We start from the raw sequence: 20767 nt of genomic DNA, 5'->3' as shown, positions 1-20767 counted from the left end.
TTTAATATAAGAGGAGAGTTTATAAAGGCAAAGCCAAGTTCCTTCTGACAATGAATCTTGCACTGCAGCATGAACAAATTCAACTTAACATCAACATCAGACATGGTACCGAGGTCGCAACAACCCACTTGATATGACTGCATCCCCTACTAGAGTTTACAAAACATCCTAGGGTCGACAATGTGACCCAGCCCACATATATGACCAGAAAATATGAACACAAGTCCGATGATGACCACCGGGTTAGTAAAAGGTAAAACAAATAGCCTGGTACAAAGCTTCTGCACAGCTCAGTGACATTTACAAATCATTTGACTTTGTAAATTCTCACACACACAGACAATAAGGCAACTCTCAAACACTGGATTGCAAAGAAAGTTCAGTGAGTGAGCGAGTGTGCGCGTGTGTGTGCGGGGGGGGGGGGGGGGACGCTGTACCATATACACACACTGGCCACTTTATTAGGTGCACCTGTATATTATTCATGCAATTATGTGCATATCATGTGGCAGCGACGCAATGCATAAAATCATGAAGATACGGGGCAAGACCTTAAGTTAATGTTCAGAGCAGAATAAAGAAAACCGTGAGCTTAGTTTCAGCTCAGTCTTTGACCATTGCATGGTTGTTGGTGCCACACTGGCTGGTTTGAGAATTTCAGAAACTGCTCCTGACACACAAAAGTTAGAAAAAAAATAGGAGCTATAAACAAAAAATATCTGGTGACCAGCGCATTTGCCAAGGTTGGTGCAAAAGAACTCGAGTTGCCGGCGCAAAGCCCTGACCTCAACCCCACCAAACACCTTTTGGATGAACTGGAATGCAGACTTCTCACCGAACATCAGTGCTTGACCTCACTAATGCTCTCGTGGCTGAATGGGAAATTCCCAGTGTCACTCTAAAATCTAGTGGAAAGCCTTCCCAGAAGAATAGAGGCTTTTTCATTTTAACTCCATATTAACGGTCCATAAAGATTCAGAAAAAATATTATATATATAATATGTGCTTCTTTTGTGTGTGGGTGGGTGTGTGTGTGTGTATACATACACACAGACAGACAGGCACACACAATGGATATTATACAGGCATTTTGCATACATGCTCAATCGGATTCAGGTCAGATGGTTGACACTGCAGCATGAACATTCCACGTCTTCATCACTGAAAATGAAACCAGTTCCTTCAGCAACTGTACCTGCCCATACCTTAAGATGAGGTGGTTTGCTTTGGCTCGTGAGCAGTTTTTCCATTTTCCATACTCTGCTCATCTTGTCCCCTCATTCTGGTACAAGATATCTCTGGAAACTGATCTTTGTGTTATCTGTCCATTAGATGTTGTTCCAGAACTCTACAGGCTTTTTAGATGTTCTTGGCAAACTCCTATCAGGGCTTTCTTTTTGAGAATTATCAGTGGTTTACATCTTGTGGTAAACCCTCTGTTACTCAAATATACTGTGCTAGACAGCTAAAATAACAATACTGTTCAAATGTCCAAATATTATTGATCTGACTATATACATACATATGCACACACACTTACACTTTCTAGAACCTACACTTTACACAGTCATTCCAATCAGGGTTGCCAGTCACTGTAAAAGGGTAGTGCTCAAATACCCCACCCATTGGCATGGTCTTATCCAAGAGAATGCTCCCCATTAAATGATGAATCTTTAAGCTAAATCTTACATTTAATCTGTCACCAAACTTAACTGTGACCCTCGACCAATAAAAATGGACAAGATGTATTGTGCCATGCATGAACACTGTTATTGTTTACTATAGAATCTTTCCGTGGCAACATAGGATAGGTCATCAAATCCAATGAAACAGTTTTATGGGTCACTGTTATTAGAGTCCAAATAGAACTCATAGTTCTTCACCTGAGTTGAATAAGGCAAGGATAGTGAGAGAGAAAATGTAAACCACACCCACCCACAGGAATAAGAGGAATAATTGCAATTCAGACAATATAGGTTATGACTGATGACGACATGGCATACTCCAGTTACACAGGCATACAGAAATATAACTACAGGGAGTAGGCCAGGTTTGTGGATTCATAAGTCGAGAGGTCCTGTAATGGGCTTCTGTGGTAAGAAAGCATGGGTGAAGCTTCAAGTGTTTCATTCACTCAGTGATAGCCTGCTGAAGTGTTATAGCCAACCACTTGGATCATGTCCCACATCTGTGAAAATAACAAATCAGATAAGTAAAGCTGGGCCAAATTGTCTTCACTCCAAAGTATATTATGCTGTGTGAGGCTCTTGATGCAAGTTACAGACAATTCCAACCCCAACAGAAGTCTCCCCAGTCATATCTTAATAAGTTGCTACCTTAACAACACGGTCATTCCCACAGGTGACCATAAGGCCTCTAGAAATGTCCATGTCCATGTGAGATATGTTGTGCTTCCCTTCATGGAACATAGCCATAGGTATTCGACTGCAAAACAAACAAACAAACAAAAAAAATAATAAAAAAAACAAAACACACACACACACACACACACACACCAAGAGGCGTTTAAAAACACGGTGGGGTGTGTACGGGAAGAAGTGGTACCGTTAGTGACTTTTTGAGTACTTACTCTTCCTCTTTGATTGTGTTGTAGCAGTCATCACACATTCTCACCTGGAATTCAAAGCCCATGATGGGGTAGGTTGAATGCTTAGAGCTACACTTCCCACAAATTGCCTTACCGCATTTCCTGCAATGGTGCTACAACACACAAGAAGTAACCGTTCATGGTGCACCCAAAAACATCTCCATTACTGCCTGACGACAGCTAGTCTTAGCAATAATACTCTTAGCAACATACTTGTCGGAGACCCAGGGTCTTAGTGTCCCACATTTGCTTAATGTTCCAAAAAAATGGCTGTTCACACTTCTGACACGAGTCACTATCCAACCACTGCGGAGCCTGTGTGCAGAGTGAGAGAGAACAGCAAAACATCATCAAAACACAGGTGAACAATCAATACTCACAAGCTAGTGTTTAAGATTGTACTGGTGGCCATGCGGTTGGTAATAATGACACAGATAAAGCCTTGCTGGCTCTAAGGATGCTTATATTAGAACATTCAAATGCAACTCAAGTTTGAAGTAGTCTTCATATCGATGGGTTTTGTGTTTATTAATGTCTGTGTGCCAGTCCTGTGGATAGTGGTGAAATGAGTCCTTAGGTCACGGGAAAATGTTTATTTTAAACGACTGTATGCAGAGGTTCACAGAAAAGCCACTGGCGGATTTTTGCATATCCGTGCACACCGAATACTCAATGAAACGGCATTGGAAAAAACTCTCCCTTTCACATCAACCTATCTCTGTGAGGCTGGGTTTTCACTGCTGGTATACCTGAAGAACAAGTATAGAGCCAGACTCATGGTCAAAAATAGTTTGTGTCTTTTCCTCAGCCTTACCGAGCCAAGACTGGACCGCCTTGAATCCTCTATCAAAGCCCAACCATTCCAGTGAACTCCCATAACGTTGGCTATGTAGATAGATTTTTCTAAACTATCAGTTATCAAATCATTGTTTAATCTTTAAATTAAATACCTAACCTTGAATCTTGTAAGCTGTCAAAATATAGAACAAAACCCAACTTTGCTTTTTTCTCTCTCCAAGATCCTAGAAAATGTTGTAGCTGAGGAGCTAAGCTCATACTTGCATAAGAATTATATACATAGACAATTTCGGTCACATCAGGATTTATTTCAGGGTTTCGGCCCCATAACAATACTGAAATAGCACTGGTAATGTAGTAAATGATCTACTACTTTCCTCCAAGCAAAGTTGCATCTCTTTTCTTGTATTATTTGCCTGTATTTAACTCAGTGTAGCTTTTGATACAGTAGTCACAATATTCTTCTAGATATATCAGAAAATGCTGTCAGAGATAAGGAAATGACTCTTTTCCAGGCTCTTTTCCTAACCGAGTCTTACCTGACTGACCACCATCATTTTGTAAAAGTTAATAGTAACTTTACTCCACAAGGCTTTGCTCTAGAGCTACTGAATTGCAACCCTGAGAGCAAATCCATGACAAATTGTGTACACATGAAGAAACTCTTCTAAATGCATTGCATCACCATTCTTTCACAGAGCATAAACCAGATGACAAGCTGCATTCCTCTCCTGTGCATCACAAACTGAAGACTTATATTTTCACATGACCGTAATCTCTCAAAATAAATACACTCACTGAACAGTTTACTAGGAACACTATACTAATACTGGGTAGGGCCTTCCTTTGCTCTCAAAACACTTCAATTCAAGGCATGGATTCCACAAGATGCAGGAAACATTCCTTTGAGACTCTGGTCCATGATGACATGATTGCATCATGCAATTCCTGCACATTTTTTCCCCAGGTACACTTTCATGCTGCGTTCTACCACATTCCACAGGTGTTCTTCTGGATTCAAATCTGGTGACTGGGAAGGCCACTGAAGAACAATGAACTCATGAAACCAGTTTGAGACGACTTTTGCTTTGTGACATAGTGAATTATCATGCTGGAAGTAGGCATTAGAAGATGGTAAATTGTGGCCATAAAGGGATGCACATGGTCAGCAACACTGCTCAAATAGGCTATGGCATTCAAACGATGATTGATTGGTATTAACGAGCCCAAAGTGTGCCAAGAACACATTCCTCACACTTTACTGTTGACACAAGGCAGGTTGGGTCCATAGATTCATGCTGTTGGCACAGAATTCTGGCCCTACCTTCTGTGTGCCACAGCAGAAATCAAGATTAATCAGACCAGGCTACGTTTTCCCAGTCTTCAACAGTCCAGTTTTGGTGAGCCTGTGCTCACTGCAGCCTCTGCCTTCTGTTCATGGCTGGCAGAAGGGGAATTTGAAATGGTCTTCTGTTGTTGTAGCCCATCTCCCTCAAGGTTCGAAGTGTTTTTCATTCTGAGATTTTTTTCTGCTCACCACAATTATACAGTTATCCAAGTTACTGTAGCCTGTTCTAAATTTTAAATTGTAAACTGCTTTGATAAAATCAGAATTGTGTTAAACAAATGGATTCCAGTGCACCACAAGCAAACCTCCCCTCTCTTTGAGCTTTATTATCCTTTGCATGCAGTATCCTACACTCTACTTACTAAAATGACCTCCGTTTTTACAAAGGAAAATGTGTCAAAATGGTAATATATGATTACCATTAATGTTACTGCACTTCAGAATTTGTTATAGTTCCTACTGCTGATCATTCACCAAGCATGGACTCTGAACTCACATTTTTCTTTTATATTGTTGTTATTGTCTCAAACCATGAGTTTGAGAAAGGCACTATATAAATAAAATTATTATTATTAAAAAAAAATATATCTTCATTTAATCCTAACAGAATGCAAACACTACTCATACAATATAGTGTAAACATTTTGATGGTTATGTATGTAAAAAGATGACGTGTATTTATACACACACACACACACACACACACGAGTACAAAGTTTGCATTATCTTAGGACTAAATGAAGAGATATATAACATGTATATTTTTATTCCAGAACCATATAAAAACGATGTGTATTTATATATACCTCCTCCCGTGGCACATCCATGTTCCACACTGCAATAGCTCCATCAGCAGAGCAGGAGACCAACTGCTTAGACAGCTGAAGATACCGCAGAGCCTGCACCTTTTCACTGAAAGAAAATCAGAAGAGCTTTCAATACCTGTATTTAAATTATTGAACCATTTCAATAATTCAATACTTGGCATGAGGCACTACCCCAGCTAATTGGCTGGAAGTTATTTGAATGGTGGACCATTCTAAGCAAAACAGTAGCGTGTTGGTGCAAGCAGAAATACACATTATGTTCTTTTTTTTTTTTTTTTTTAAATATAAATTCAGTTTTGCACATTTCCAAGGGTACCAATAATTCTGGAATGCACTGTAGACACAAATGCAACAAAGCAGTATTGAAACACTTTTTTTAAAAAATTATTTTTATTAATGGTGTCATATCACTGATATTTTACTGAATAAAGTTTAACTATGGCCTAATACACACAACAAAATATCTTCATACAGGAAAAGTAGATTTTGATATTTTGAGATACTGGATTTTTTATTTCAATGAGCTATAAGCCGTAATAATTGAGATTAAAACAAAAAAGGCTTGAAATATTTCACTATATGTGTAATGAACCTAGAATATATGAAAGTTCCACTTTGTGAATTACATTACGGGAAAAAATTAACGTTTCCACGATATTCTAATTTTTTGAGTTGCACCTGCAGTTAAAAGATAGAGATGAAAAATAGACAGAGTGCCAATACTTAGAGTTGGATAGATAGATAACTGTAGAGTTGATTAGATACAGTCAGATAGGGTGCCAATACTTGTCGAGTTGAATAAATAGATAGGCAGATATCTATTTATTTACAGCCCCAATTCCTAAAAAGTTGGGACGCTGTAAATAAAAATGTAAATAAAAACAGAATGCAATGATTTTCAAATCGCATAAACCCATATGTTATTCACAATAGAAAACATATCAAATGTTTAAACTGAGTAAATGTATCATTTTAAGAAATTTTTTTTAAGAAACTCAATGGCCGCAACAAGTCTCAAAAATGTTGGAATGGGGAGAACAAAAGTCTGGAAAAGTAAGTGTTAGTAAAAAGAAACATTTTACAACTAATTAGGTTAATTGGCAACAGTTCAGTAACATGATTGGGTATAAAAAAAGAGCATCTTAGAGAGGCAGAGTCCATTTCAAACAATTTCAGAATACTGAAATTTCGACACTGCATTAAAAACAGGCTTGATTCTGTAATGGAAATCACTGCATGGGCTCAGAAACATCTCCAGAACGCACTGTCTGTGAACACAGTGCATCCGGAAAGTATTCACAGCACTTCACTTTTTCCACATTTTGTTATGTTACAGCCTTATTCCAATACGTGCTTTTTTTGTTTTTTATTTTTAAGAAATTTGCAAAGATTTCAAACAAACGTCTTTCATGTTGTCATTATGGGGTATTGTTTGTAGAATTTTGAGGAAAATAATGAATTTAATCCATTTTGGAATAAGGCTGTAACATAACAAAATGTGGAAAAAGTGAAGCGCTGTGAATACTTTCCGGATGCACTGTATGCTCCCATCCAAATTCCATCCCATCTTTACTTCTGAAAGACTCTGCCTTTCCAAGATTCTCTTTTTATACCCAATCATGTTACTGAACTGTTGCCAATTAAACAAATTAGTTGCAAAATGTTCCTCCAGCTGTTTCTTTTTAGTAACATTTACTTTTGCAGCCTTTTCTTGCCTCTCTTGCGGCTATGAAATTCAAAATTGCCTTTTTTTTCTTAACATGGTAGATAGATAGATAAAACAGATAAATAGAGTAGGTAGTCAACCAGAATGTCTATTACCGCGAAAGTCATTCGCGAAATTACCACCAGGTGGCGCAAAGTGACGGTTTGCAAAATGACTGGAAGTGTGACATGGAGATCAAATAACAATAAATTAATAGTAAAAAAAAAAAAAAAAAAAAAAAAAATCTAAAAAAAAAATCTAAAAAAAAAATCTCTGCCCTGGCAGAGCAGCCCCAACGTGCACCAGGGTGCAAAGGGCACGTTGACTGCTGCTTGCAGCTTTAAATTTTATGTTGTATTTCGTTTGAAGAGCTAAAACTATTTAATATGAGATATACACAAAATTAGAAGAAATCATGATGGGACACTGTACGTACAGCTACTCTGTGATAACTGGAAATTCTTATGAATGCAGATATTACATTTGAAAAGACCCATAATGCTTAAGTAATGCTTAAGGTTCTGCCCATTCACATTGTCGTGGAGAAAAAAAACCCTTGAAAATAATGTGTACACTTTTCATTTAAATAAGGCTTAACTGAATGAGACTCATGGTAACACTTCAAAAGTCCATATTCATAGTTATAGCGACATTTCTAATATTAAAATAAATTTATAAAATAAAAATATAGTAAAAGAAATTAATCAAATCAAATAAAAATTAAACAAAGGACATTGAGAGTTTCTCTCACGACCTCACTTGTAAACCAAGAACCCTAGTTTGGTTAGCCCTGATTTACACAATTCCAATTCCAAATTAAAATCCATGAAATCTAAATCCCATCTGAAACAGACAATTGCAATTATGTGTTGCTCTAAAATTTTACTGGCAATCATGCTTTTTAAATATAAATTATCAAAACTTTATTAACACTATGTTTCTTGGACCGATGATCACTACTTGTTTCTGTTGTAAGCACTAAAACAGACATGTCAGCAAAATAACAATGAGAGAATGAGAGAGAGAGAGAGAGAGAGAGAGAGAGAGAGAGAGAGAGAAAGACAGAAAAAAGATGTTTGAGAGAGAAAGACAACAGAATTTTAAGTCAGAAAATTAAGTCTTGTTCAAAGAGAAGAGTTGCGGACGGGTAAATATAAAGGTTTATATACCTTTTAAGACAGTAGTGTAGTGAGTTTGTGTGTTTGTACTCACTGGTGTCCCTGCAGTAGTAGTGTGCGACCCTTTCTCCCGCCAATGTCCCACATGATTATACTGTGATCCGATGCACCGGAGAACAGCCATCTTTTCACCGGGTCCCACCACAGAGCTCCTATACTTCCTAAAAACATAGAGTTTATTTGGACCTGTTCAGACCTCATATTTACATTAGTCTCTGGTGATCCAGTCACAAGAGAACAGCTGAGATGTATGACCATTCACATCTGGCATTTCATGTCTCATCTGTGTCTTTCATGAACATTTGTGATTGGATCCTGCAAATAGCAAGTAGACAAAGTAGTCCTATAATATTACCATAAAAGAATCCAGGGAATAATTGGAGCATACTAATAACCAAGATGCAGTAAAAGTTCAGAAAAATCCTGAATTTAAAGAAAAATGATGAAGAAACACATGGAGTACAGATGCTTCCAGCCAGACTCACGTGATATAATTAAGTACTCAAGTACTTCCTACCATGCCCTGTGTATGCATAAAATAGGCTCAGTTGGCCTAGCCATTCCAATACATACAAAGGGGACTGTCCATATACACTCCCCTGCAAAAGTATTGGAACAGCAAGGCCAATTTTATTGTTTTTTTCTATACACTGATCAAAAGATGAATATGACACTATGAATCAGAATTTCAGCTTCCTGATATTTACATCTAGAGGTGTTAAACAACTTAAAACATGTCACTTTTGGCAGACCACCCAATTTTTAAGTGAGCAAAAGTATAGAAACAGATAGTCTTAAAGTAAATCACATTTAATATTTGGTTGCATATCGCCTCTTTGCAATAACTGCATCAAGCCGGTGACTCACTGACTACATTTACATGGACAGCAATAATGTAATTATTGACCATATTCTGAATAAGACAATATTGTGTTTAAGGTGTTTACATGAGTTGCTTTTAGAATATTCCTTTCATGTTCCTGTGTTACATGTTATATAACATAGATCGATTAATGGCACGTCATTACGTCCCCACGCCACGCCGTCCGACGTCCCCTCCAGAATTTTACGCATCAACATACGGTTCATCTTTGTTATGGGTGTTTTTATTTTTAATTTTACAAAAGCTTCAAGTGCAGTTAATTATTTGTCATGCTATACATGCAAGTGTAATGATATATACACATATACAGTATCTCACAAAAGTGAGTACACCCCTCACATTTTTGTAAATATTTGGTTATATTTTTTCATGTGACAACACTGAAGAAATGACACTTTGCTACAATGTAAAGTAGTGAGTGTACAGCTTGTGTAACAGTGTACATTTGCTGTCCCCTCAAAATAACTCAACACACAGCCATTAATGTCTAAACCGCTGGCAACAAAAGTGAGTACACCCCTAAGTGAAAATGTCCAAACTGGAACCAATTAGCCATTTTCCCTCCCTGGTGTCATGTGACTTGTTAGTGTTACAAGGTCTCAGGTGTGAATGGGGAGCAGGTGTGTTAAATTTGGTGTCATTGCTCTCACACTCCCTCATACTGGTCACTGGAAGTTCAACATGGCACACACACACACACACATACATAGATAAAGTAGTTGTGGTTCTCCTTAATTTTCAGTGGGTGCTCCTAGCTTTTTAAAGTTGGGAGCACCAGTGCTACCAAGTAAAAAAGTTCATTTCGAGCCCTGAAAGTGGACAGTGAGTATACACGTTTATGTGCACTTTACCTTCATGTCCCTTCAAAGTCGTTATGGTGGAATATGTTTGTCTTTCCAATTTCAGCAAGGTGATTTGTCCCGAGTAGTCACCAACAAATGCATGCTGGGTATCATCATCATACCTAAACATGCAGTCAAGGAAGTTCATAGGAGAATTTACAAACAAGGCAGACAGATATCAAATACACACATCTTGATAAGAGATCACATTAGACTTACATACAGTGGTGCTTGAAAGGCTGTGAAACCATTAGAATTTTCTATATATCTGCATAAATAAGACCTAAAACATAATCAGATTGGACACAAGTCCTCAAAGTAGATGAAGAGAACACAATTACACGAATGAGACAAAAATATTATACTTGGTCCCTTCTGTAGCGCTTTATTGAGGAAAATTATCCAATATTACATATCTGTGAGTGGCAAAAGTATGTGAACCTCTAGGCTTAGCGGTTAATTTGAAGATGAAATTAGAGTCAGGTGTTTGCAATCAATGTTATGTAATCAGGTATAAGTGAGCACCCTGTTTTATTTAAAGAACAGTCTTATCTTTACAATATATCATGGCAGGAACAAAGGAGATTTCTGAGGACCTCAAATAAATTGTTGATGCTCATCAGGCTGGAAAAGGTTTACATCTCTAAAGAGTTTGGACTCCACCAATACACAGTCAGACAGATTGAGTACTAATGGAAGAAATTCAAGACCATTGTTACCCCCCACAAGAGTGATCGACTAACAAAGATCACTGCAAGAGCACGTCATGTAATAGTCAGTGAGGTCACAAAGGAACCCTGGGTAACTTGTCCCAAGGGTAAGCAACTAAAGGCCTCTCTCACACTGGCCAATGTTAAATGTTCATGAGTCCACCATCAGGAGAACACTGAACAACAATGGTGTACATGGCAGGGTTTCAAGGACAAAACCAGTGCTCTCCAAAAAGAAAATTTCTGCTCTTCTGCAGTTTGTTAATGATCACGTGGACAAGCCAGAAATCTACTGGAAAAGTGTTTTGTGAACAGATGACACCAAATCAGAAGAACTTTTTGGTTTAAATGAGAAGCATTATGTTTGAGAAAGGAAACACTTAATTCCAGCAGTAGTACTATCATGGTTTGGGCCTGTTTTGCTTCGACTTGCCATCATTGACGGAACAATGAATTCTGAATTATACCAGCGAATTCTGAAGGAAAGTACCAGGACATCTGTCCGTGAACTAAATCTCAAGAAAAACTGAGTCATGCAGCAAGACAACAATCCTAAGCACACAAGTCATTCTAGCAAAGAACGGTTAAAGAGGAATAAAGTTAATGTTTTGGAATGCCCAAGTCAAAATCCTGACTTTAATCCAATAGAAATGAAAAAAGACCTGAAGCAAGCAGTTCATGTGAGGAAACCCACCAACATCCCAGAGTTGAAGCTGTTCTGTACTGAGGAATGGGATAAAATTCCTCCAAACCGATGTGCAGGACTGATCAACAGTTACTGGAAATATTTAGTTGCAGTTATTGCTACACAAGGGGGTCACACCACATACTGACAGCAAAGCACCACTGTACACAAAGGAAGGGGAAGAAAAAATACAGGACATTCACAATCCCAGGAAAACCAAACATATCAGGTTGCACTGGCTGAAAGATACTGAAGACATGAGGCCCAGGAGCTGAAGAAGTGGCATCCCAGCATGGAGCCGCTCTGGGTGCACATCCAGCTGACACTCTTGTCATACCCTGTACTCACCACCCACTGACTCAGCAAAGAGAACACCATGTCTGACACACGACCCTGATGAGCTGAAACACAAAGGAAAACAAGCCGACAAACATATTATACTAGTCAAAAGCTTTTGCTTAAACATGTTTTTGTTTAAATGACCTCAATTTAAATTCTCTGAATGTAAAAATTTTTAAAGTTGACACCAGCACTGTAGGTTTAACAGGGTTACCATCCAGGTTTACATGCTTTTAATAACGTACACATTCCCAGGTAGGATCTGAGAGTGAGCATTTAATACATTACACAAAGATTTATGTTTCTTTATTTAATAGCTCTTTTTTAATCATTTACTTTGATCTGTGCCCATAACAATGACTAAACTGTAGTAAAACATACACTTCAGCTGTTCAGAAACTTGGCTGGCAGTGTGTAGAAATGTGAGGGGGAAAATCCAGTGGATGTTGCTGTGATGAATAACAGGGTTCTGAACAAAACTGTGATTTCTCCCATTGAAATACTTTTCAATATACTACTTTAAGAAAACTATTTTTTTACCCAAATGACATGGAAATATTTTTATTTAGTACTTTATAACCATATCTTGGCAGCAGGCTGCAAATATCATGTTGATTAAGGATGCAGTTAAGGTCAGAAGAGAAAAGCCAGATTCAGCCAGACAGGAAGGCTACTGTAACTCAAACTTTAATCTAAGGTCTGGTAATCTTCACAACCGTGGTAAGAAGAAAAGCACGTCAGAATGCACACGCACATCAAGCCTGCAGTTGGATGGGCTACAACAGTGGAAGACCACATCGGGTTCCAGTCCTTTCAGACAGAATTCAAGCGAACCCCATTCTGAGGGTTTGCTGTGAACATTAATGAAACTCTTGGCCTGTATCTGTATGATTTTTATCCACCGCTCTGCTACCTTATGATTGGTTAATTACACGAATGAGCCCTATACAGGCAGAGCAGTATAGCCTTTTTTTTTTTTTTTTTTAAAGACATTTTCTGTGTGTTTTGGGCAACGTACTATGAATCACGAATCAGCATTTAGAAGCGAGATTTGATCATGAATGTGCCATTTTTCCTTTCATACAGTCCCCTCCAAACCTATTGGAACGGCAAGGACAATTCACTTGCTTGTGCTATACACCAAAGACATTTAGGTTTGAGATTTAAAAAAAAAAATGGATATAAAACCAGAGTTAAGGATTCCAGCTTTTATTTCCTGGTATTTACATCTAGATGTGTTGAACAAACATAGAACCTTTTGTATCAGACCACCCAAATTTTAGGTGAGTATAGGACCAGATAAGAGGAAGTAAATTAAAGTAAATAACACTTAATATTTAGCTGTTTCAGGGGGTTTCTCTCTTCAGTCTCCTCTTCAGGAGATGAAATGCATGCTCAATTGGGTTAAGGTCTGGAGATTGACTTGGCCAGTCTAAAATCTTCCACTTTTTACCCCCTGATTGAGTTGGCAGAGTGTTTTGGATCAATGTCTTGTTGCATGATAAAGTTCCTCGGATTAATTTAGATCTGAATTTATTCTGCTGCTACCATCATGAGTTACATCATCAATAACTATTAGTGAGCTCATTACAGAAGCAGCCATGTAAGCCCAAACATGAGCTTCTATGTTTTGGATCATGAGCAGATCTCTTTATCCACACTTTGGTAGACGTTCATATTGGTTCCAGAACTTTTGTGGCTCATCTCTGTATTTCCTTGTGAATTCCAATCTGGCTTTCTGATTCTTACTGCTCATGAGTGCTTTGTATCTTGAGGTATGGCCTCTATATTTCTGCACTTTAAGTCTTCTTTGAATGGTGGATTGTGATACCTTCACTAGAAAAACACTAATTGTTTCAGGGTTTTTCAAAACAGTTCAGAATAACAGTTCTCATAATGTTTGTCATCAGATGCTGTTCCTTTCCTTGTTCCATGTCTGGTTGTTAGTACACCAGTGTTTTCTTTCTTTTTCAGGATATTCCAAATTGTTGTATTGGCTATGCCTAATGCTTGTGCAATGGTGCTAATAGGTTTTCGCTCTTTTCTTAGGGTCAAAATGGCTTGCATTTCTCCCATAGACAGCGCTCTGGTCTTCATGTAGGTTTAGCCTTTTTAACAACAAATGCAGCCTTCACAGGCGAAACCCAGGGCTCAAATTAAGAGTAGACTTTCAGAGCTGTTAATTCTGTAAACAATCTATTTAACGGGGCACACATGGGCAGCAAGAAACATGTTCCAATATTTTTGATCACTTGGGGAAAAAATGGGTGGGTTCAAACAAATTCTAATCTGTAGTCTCGTATTCTTTTGATCTCAAACCCAAATGTTTTCAGTGTATAGCAAAAACAATAGAATTGGCCTTGCTGTTCCAATACGTTCAGAGGGGATTATATGTGTAATTAATGTGCATCTTTTATTTCTGAGTGATTGTCTGCGATTCATTTTGAATTGTGTAGTTTGAGAGAAATATAAATTCTCATATCAAGTACACAATCATCATCAGATTAAAATGAAAATGAATATTGACAATGTAGATAATAGTTTTGTTGGCATGTCTTAAATGCAGGATAGAAAGAAAAGAGCATTAACTTATGAGCACTATCTCTGTAAAGCTGCTTTGCAACAATGTCCATTGCTAAAAGAGCTAAACAAATAAAAATTTAACTTAATTGAATTAACCTTAAAGGTCACCTATCATTGCTTGTCATCTTTCCTTAACTGACAGAAGAGAAAACTTCAAAGACACTTTTAAATGCATAAAAAGGTGAGTTATTTAATTTGCTGTTTTATGCACTCATATTTCTCACATCATATTAGTACTTTAATCTATACATTTGAATAAGGAAAGCTTGTAGTCCACTTTCTTTTCTGAACTAACCTTCATACTACCTCCCCTCTAATAAGGTTTTAGCTTTTACAGTATTGCCAGAGAATGGTATATGTTTTTGATACAGACTACAAAGCACTTCTGCAAGTTATTTTGTATAGAGGAATCTGCTAAATTCTGTAGATGTTACCTGGGTATGTTTTCACATGGTTCATCTTGTTGAAATCTTCGGAAATAAGAAACTCCTGCATGGCAAAATATTTAAATACAGTCAAAATACAGAACTGAAAAGAAAACTATATTATATTTATATTGTATTGTGTAATTTATATAAAAATACACACTTTCTCACAATGGATTCCACCATGAATTTTAAAACTATAGGACACTGTCTCCATCTAAATTGATCAGTAGAAGGGACCAGATTCTAATTTACCACAATAGATCCATTGTCCTGTCCTATGAAGATCCGCTTGCTTTCTTGGTGGTATGCCATGCATGAACATGGAGCTGTGGGAGACAAGAGATGCAAAAAAAATACAGATAAGAGAAAAATATTACCACAAGTCTGATGCTTTATCTTGATACATATTATTATGGTTTGTTGAGCGAACAGAAACCTTGTCCCAAGTAACCACCTAAATCTAATTAAAACAAAACATGGCATTTAAAATACAGTTTAATGAGCTATCATACCCCTGGACCAGCAGCAAGTGATGAAAAAGAAGCCTTAATAAATATTGACCTGCTTCATTTAAACACTTTGTAGATTTCCTCAAGCAAAGCATTTTTTCTTGTTACTGAAGTGTATAATATATATATATTTATTTATTTATTTATTAAGTATATATAAAAGTATTGTAAGGGCAAGGCCAATTCCTTTGTTTTTGTTATACACTGAAGACATTTGGGTTTGAGATCAAAATATGAATATGGGACAATAGATCAGCTTTCATTTCCTTATATTTACATCTAGATGTGTTAAACAACTTGGCACCAAAAAGCCTCCAAAGGTCAGGGGTGACAGTATCACAATCCACCGTTTACAGAAGACTTCAAGAGCAGAAATATAGAGGCCATACCTCAAGATACAATTCGAAAAATTCCAAGATTAACCTCTACCAAAGTGATGGAAAGGCCAAAGTGTGGAGAACGAAAGGATCTGCTCATGATCCAGAACATACAAGTACATCAGTCAAGCACGGTGAAGTTAGTGTCGTGGCTTCGGCTTGCATGGGTGTTTCTGGAACAGGCTCACTAATATTTATTGATAATGAAACTCATGATTGTAGCAGCAGAATGATTTCAGCAATCTACATAAACATTCTGTCTACCAATTTGCAGAGAAATGAATCCCATCTAATTGGGAGGAACTTCATCATGCAGTAAGACAATGATCCAATACGCACTTCCAACACAACAAAGGACTTCATCAGGGGAAAAAAGTGGAATGTTTTAGACTGGCCAAGTAAATCACCAGAGCTTAACCCAACTGACCATGCATTTCACCTCCTGAAGAGGAGACTGAAGAGAGAAAGCTGCACTTATTCAATGAGTGCAAATTATTCTTTGGAAAAGATTGTAGGTATATCAAGCTTTACAGACCTACTTGGAAGAATGTTTTATATCATGGTGGTACAGAGTTCATGCTGAATGCTGAGAGCAGTAAACAGAATGTTCATGTAAGCTTTGAACTCACAGGACACAGTATGGTAAATGCTGGGCCAGTACTGTCCACTGTCTCTCTTCAGCCATACTCGAATAGTCCTGAAAGAAGAATTGAAAATATGTCATTTCAGGACCATAAAACTTTATTGGCACACAAAATGGTAACAAAAAATTGAGAACACTTAAATAGTGTTAGCTACTAAATAGTGCATAATTACTGATGAAGTAATGCTGCAAGTTTAGATAAGCAACAGTGCGTTGTTATCTATGAGAGGAGTTTGCTACCAAGCTTGTAAATGTAAAGGTTTGTTATGTGGTAATTTAATCTTAGATATGTTTTGAGTTTTTGTTTCTAACCATTGAGGAAGGATCGGTTTGGAATTATGGGTTTTCCCCTGGGCTTGTTTACAATGTAAATAGAAGTCGGTTAGTTGTACTCCATCAACAAGCCACTGGCCCACTAATTTATCAAGAAATGAACATTCACATTTAAGGCAAAATTCAAATCAGCATAGAAAATGTGCAGAAAAAACTGACTCGTTTACAATATTTCATTTTTTGGACTCGTTGGTGTCTAAACATGAAGAATTGTAAAGAGGTTAACAGTAAAGCCAGACAGGTTTGATATAAACTTGCTCGTTATAACATTTACTAATGTTTAATACTGTGGAAAAAAGCAAAATAACAATAACAACAACAACAACAACAACAACAACAATAATAATAATAATAATAATAATAATAAATATAGCTGCAAGCAGCAATGGCGGATTCCTCCACAAGATTGCGGACCATTTCAAAATCGACATGGTAGAAAAATGTATCCCACAGATACAACATTTCAACACATTTGGATCAATGGCAGATTTTAAGTTCATTTTTGTAGTTTTCCACAAATGATCAATGTAGAGAAAAATCCATCATGCAGACATTATGGGTTCTTGAGACCTTTTTGTTCCGCATGAGCAACAAGGCATGTTTACCAACTTTCAGACATTTCAGCCTGGCAGGGTCGAAATGTCATCATTTTGAACATGTCAACTTTGAGGCATGACCTGTAGCACCCCCTATACTCTGTTTATGTCCATGCCTTCTGAGAAGTGCAAGTCTAGTCTCTACTTTTTTCAGTATGATACAGTAGAACAAAATTGCCCACAATTGGCAAAACTGACCAAGCTTCATGGTTCTGGAGAAGAAGACTTATTGTTTCTGTTAGCATTAGCTGTGGCCAAATCAGCTACAGAATGTCTACCTAACACACAGTCAGCCCACCCTGGCCAGAAAGCCATGAATTCCCAGAGTGGCCCCAAGCTCGCACGCATGTAAAGGGCCTGAGGAGTCAGTGAGAATTTTGGACTGTGGGAGGCATCCACTGGCAGCGCACTAACATTTAACCGAGCATGCATCTTTCACAATAAATCTATTTTTCAGCTTACATTCACCCATTTCTCAGATTTGTTACTCAACATTGTCAAGAGTCTTTATATGAACTGGTGATTGAATTGGAGTATCCGTTTTCATGACTAGCAGATGTGTAAAGCATGATTTTATCGTTAGCAATAAATTATCATTCCTTTTTCATTGTTTTTGGAGCTATGAGGTTGCCATCGCACCTTAACATACTGTAGTGTCCTCTTTGTGTGTGGCACAGATCAAAGTCCATAGGCAAACTTTCCAGTGATTTATGGACATGAGAAATACATGCAACAGTTATCAACTCACCCATATGTAAATAATCCGGCCAATTTTAATTTGATTCCTTATTGCTTATCAGCCTATAGAAAGACATGTATCCCACACATGTAACACAGTTCAAGTCAACCAGACCTATGGTTCATGAGGAGAAGATTAGGGGAAAATCTATCATGGCGGACATTATGGGTCCCAATGGCTTTTTTGTTCCCCATGAGAAATAAAGCATGCATACCCAGATGAGGATGGGTTCCCTTCTGAGTCTGGTTCCTCTCAATTTTTCTTCCTCTTAACATCTTAGGGAGCTTTTCCTTGCCACCGGCTCGCTCAATCGGGATAAATTCGCACTTTTAAAATCTGTATACCATGTTTATATGTTTCTGTAAAGCTGCTTTGAGACAATGTCTATTGTAAAAAGCGCTATACAAATAAAATTTAATTGAATGTACCAATTTTCAGACATTCTGGACTTATGGGGTGGAGGGAAAAATCACAGAGACTTTGGGCGTGGCCTGTAGTGCTACCTATGGGTAGCACTACAATGTGCCAAATTTCAAAGCTTTTTACCATTCAGATCTTGAGTTATTGGGCACTTTAGGGAGATAAGGAGAATAATAAGAAGAAGAGAAAAAGAAGAAGAAGAAGAAGAAGAAGAAGAAGAATACTAACAATAGGTTTCCTCCTGACAGAGGAATCATAATAATAATAATAATAATAATAATAATAATAATGCATGCAAGAGAACAATAGTAGTGCTTTTCAAGCCCCACTAATAATATTGATAATAATAATAATAATAATAATAATAATAATAATACTACCACTAATAATAATAATAATAATAATAATAATAAATGCAAGAGAAAAATAGTAGTGCTTTTCAAGCACCACTAATAATATTGATGATAATACTACTAGTATTACTACTACTACTACTACTAATAACAATAATAATAATAATAATTATTATTATTATTATTATTATTATTATTATTATTATGCAAGAGAACAATAGTAGTGCTTTTCAAGCCCCAATAATAATAATAATAATAATAATAATAATAATAATAATGTTTCCTCCTGACGGATGAATAATAATTATAATACCGACTCGTTTTCAGGGCCACTTTAAAAACACGAATGTAACTGAAATCGTGTTTATGTAACTAACTTGCTAGCTTACTGGCTAAAGGACCTGCACCGCTAATGTCAGAGGAGTCGCAGCCCGGCTGTACCTGTCTTCACTGACTGTGATGACTCCGTCCTCCTTCGGGATTAAGATCGCGGCAGTCACTGTATCTTGGTGCCCTTCGATTTTGTTCAGGAGGACAGGCCTGGAGCTCTGTGGCCTCGAATGGATCTCGGCCGCCATAGCTGTTTTCTTTTTTGATCTCCTCTCCCCGCAATTAGCCAAGCCGAGTCAGCTGACCGCTAAGGGAATGTTCACCATAACACTGAAAAATACCGTAAAACCCGGACGAAAACAGCCAATGAAACTTGCGCTAGCCTACTTGTTTCCAGACTAGTGGTGGTAATTTCGATTCATCCCAGTGACTCGAATCATTTGATTCCTTTCACCAAAAAGATTCATTCACTTATTCATGCCTTATTCGTGATCCGTAAGTTACATCATTACACCAGTAGGTGGCGGCCAGGGTCGCCATGAAGAGTTTTGAGGGGTATGCAGGACAGAATTTTGGGTCCCCTTCTTCCACATGAATGTTTTTTTTTTCTTTTGACGTTTAATAAGAAATTAAATAATTTATTAGTTAACATTTATATTATTTCAAGCAACATTGAAATATTTTACATATTTAATTATATATTTATGTCATGAAAATGTTTTTAATGTTTCAATTTTTAATTAAAAGATTACATAAATTTTTTTATGTATTACATAAATTTTTTTTATTTTTTATATTCGTACATACATTATATATACATATATATATATATATATAAATATAATAACCCTGCTTTCATCTATAACCAGTCTTTAACCAGTCTTACACAGACGACCCTCATTATTTTACCTCATTGTTTATTTTTTATTTAATCATCGTTACAAAAATTATTTTTAACAGTTTCCCTTCCTATTCTCAGTAAAAATAAAGAAATATAAAACCCAGCACAGCTGCTGAACACTGTAAAAGGCTTAAACACAAACGGAATAGCGGAAAAGCAGTTTTAAATCTACAGTTATTATAGCCTACATTAAAAAAAAAAAAGCACAGTTAAGTAGAAGGCAAAGTTAAGAGCTTCTTGTCCTAAACTTTTCAGACATAAAGGTAACACAGTTAAATGTGAACACATCTTGTTTTCACATTTCATCATTTTACAAGTGTCAGGTCTGCCCTGATACAATAGACAGTATATTGTATTGATCATAGATTGTGCTTTGCACTGCAGTTTCTTTTGAAGCCTCTCTACATTTTTGTTTTGTTGGGTTTAGTAAATGCATGCATTTTGTTCATTTTGCTGCAAAAATTCAACACAAAAAATGAACGACCCATCTCAGAGTAGCTGTATAGAATGTACGGTTTATGAAAAAAAGAAGACAGAGACAGTAAAGGCTCTATTTGCAACAGGACATTACTGCAAGATAACAAAAATATGCAATATAGGTTTGTAAAATATACAAACAGAAAAGACCACAG

At 37.0% G+C, this 20767-nt stretch overlaps 1 protein-coding gene across 1 annotated transcript; it reads right to left on the bottom strand.

Moving 5' to 3' along the window:
• On the bottom strand, positions 1-19585 carry wdfy1 (WD repeat and FYVE domain containing 1). Its single transcript, XM_053646934.1, has 12 exons — positions 19346-19585; positions 16450-16517; positions 15187-15260; positions 14941-14995; positions 11835-11985; positions 10199-10311; positions 8499-8625; positions 5561-5666; positions 2822-2923; positions 2591-2721; positions 2337-2445; positions 1-2188 (listed from the first exon to the last, which is right to left on the bottom strand). The coding sequence occupies exons 1-12, from the start codon at positions 19480-19482 to the stop codon at positions 2135-2137; spliced, it is 1227 nt and encodes a 408-aa protein (XP_053502909.1). The 5' UTR covers positions 19483-19585; the 3' UTR covers positions 1-2134.
• Between the last annotated feature and the right edge of the window lie 1182 nt (positions 19586-20767).

The sequence above is a fragment of the Ictalurus furcatus genome, chromosome 17 (genome assembly GCF_023375685.1).
Source record: "Ictalurus furcatus strain D&B chromosome 17, Billie_1.0, whole genome shotgun sequence".
NCBI classification, from domain to species: Eukaryota; Metazoa; Chordata; class Actinopteri; order Siluriformes; family Ictaluridae; genus Ictalurus; species Ictalurus furcatus.
This window is presented reverse-complemented; position numbering and strand designations above follow the sequence as displayed.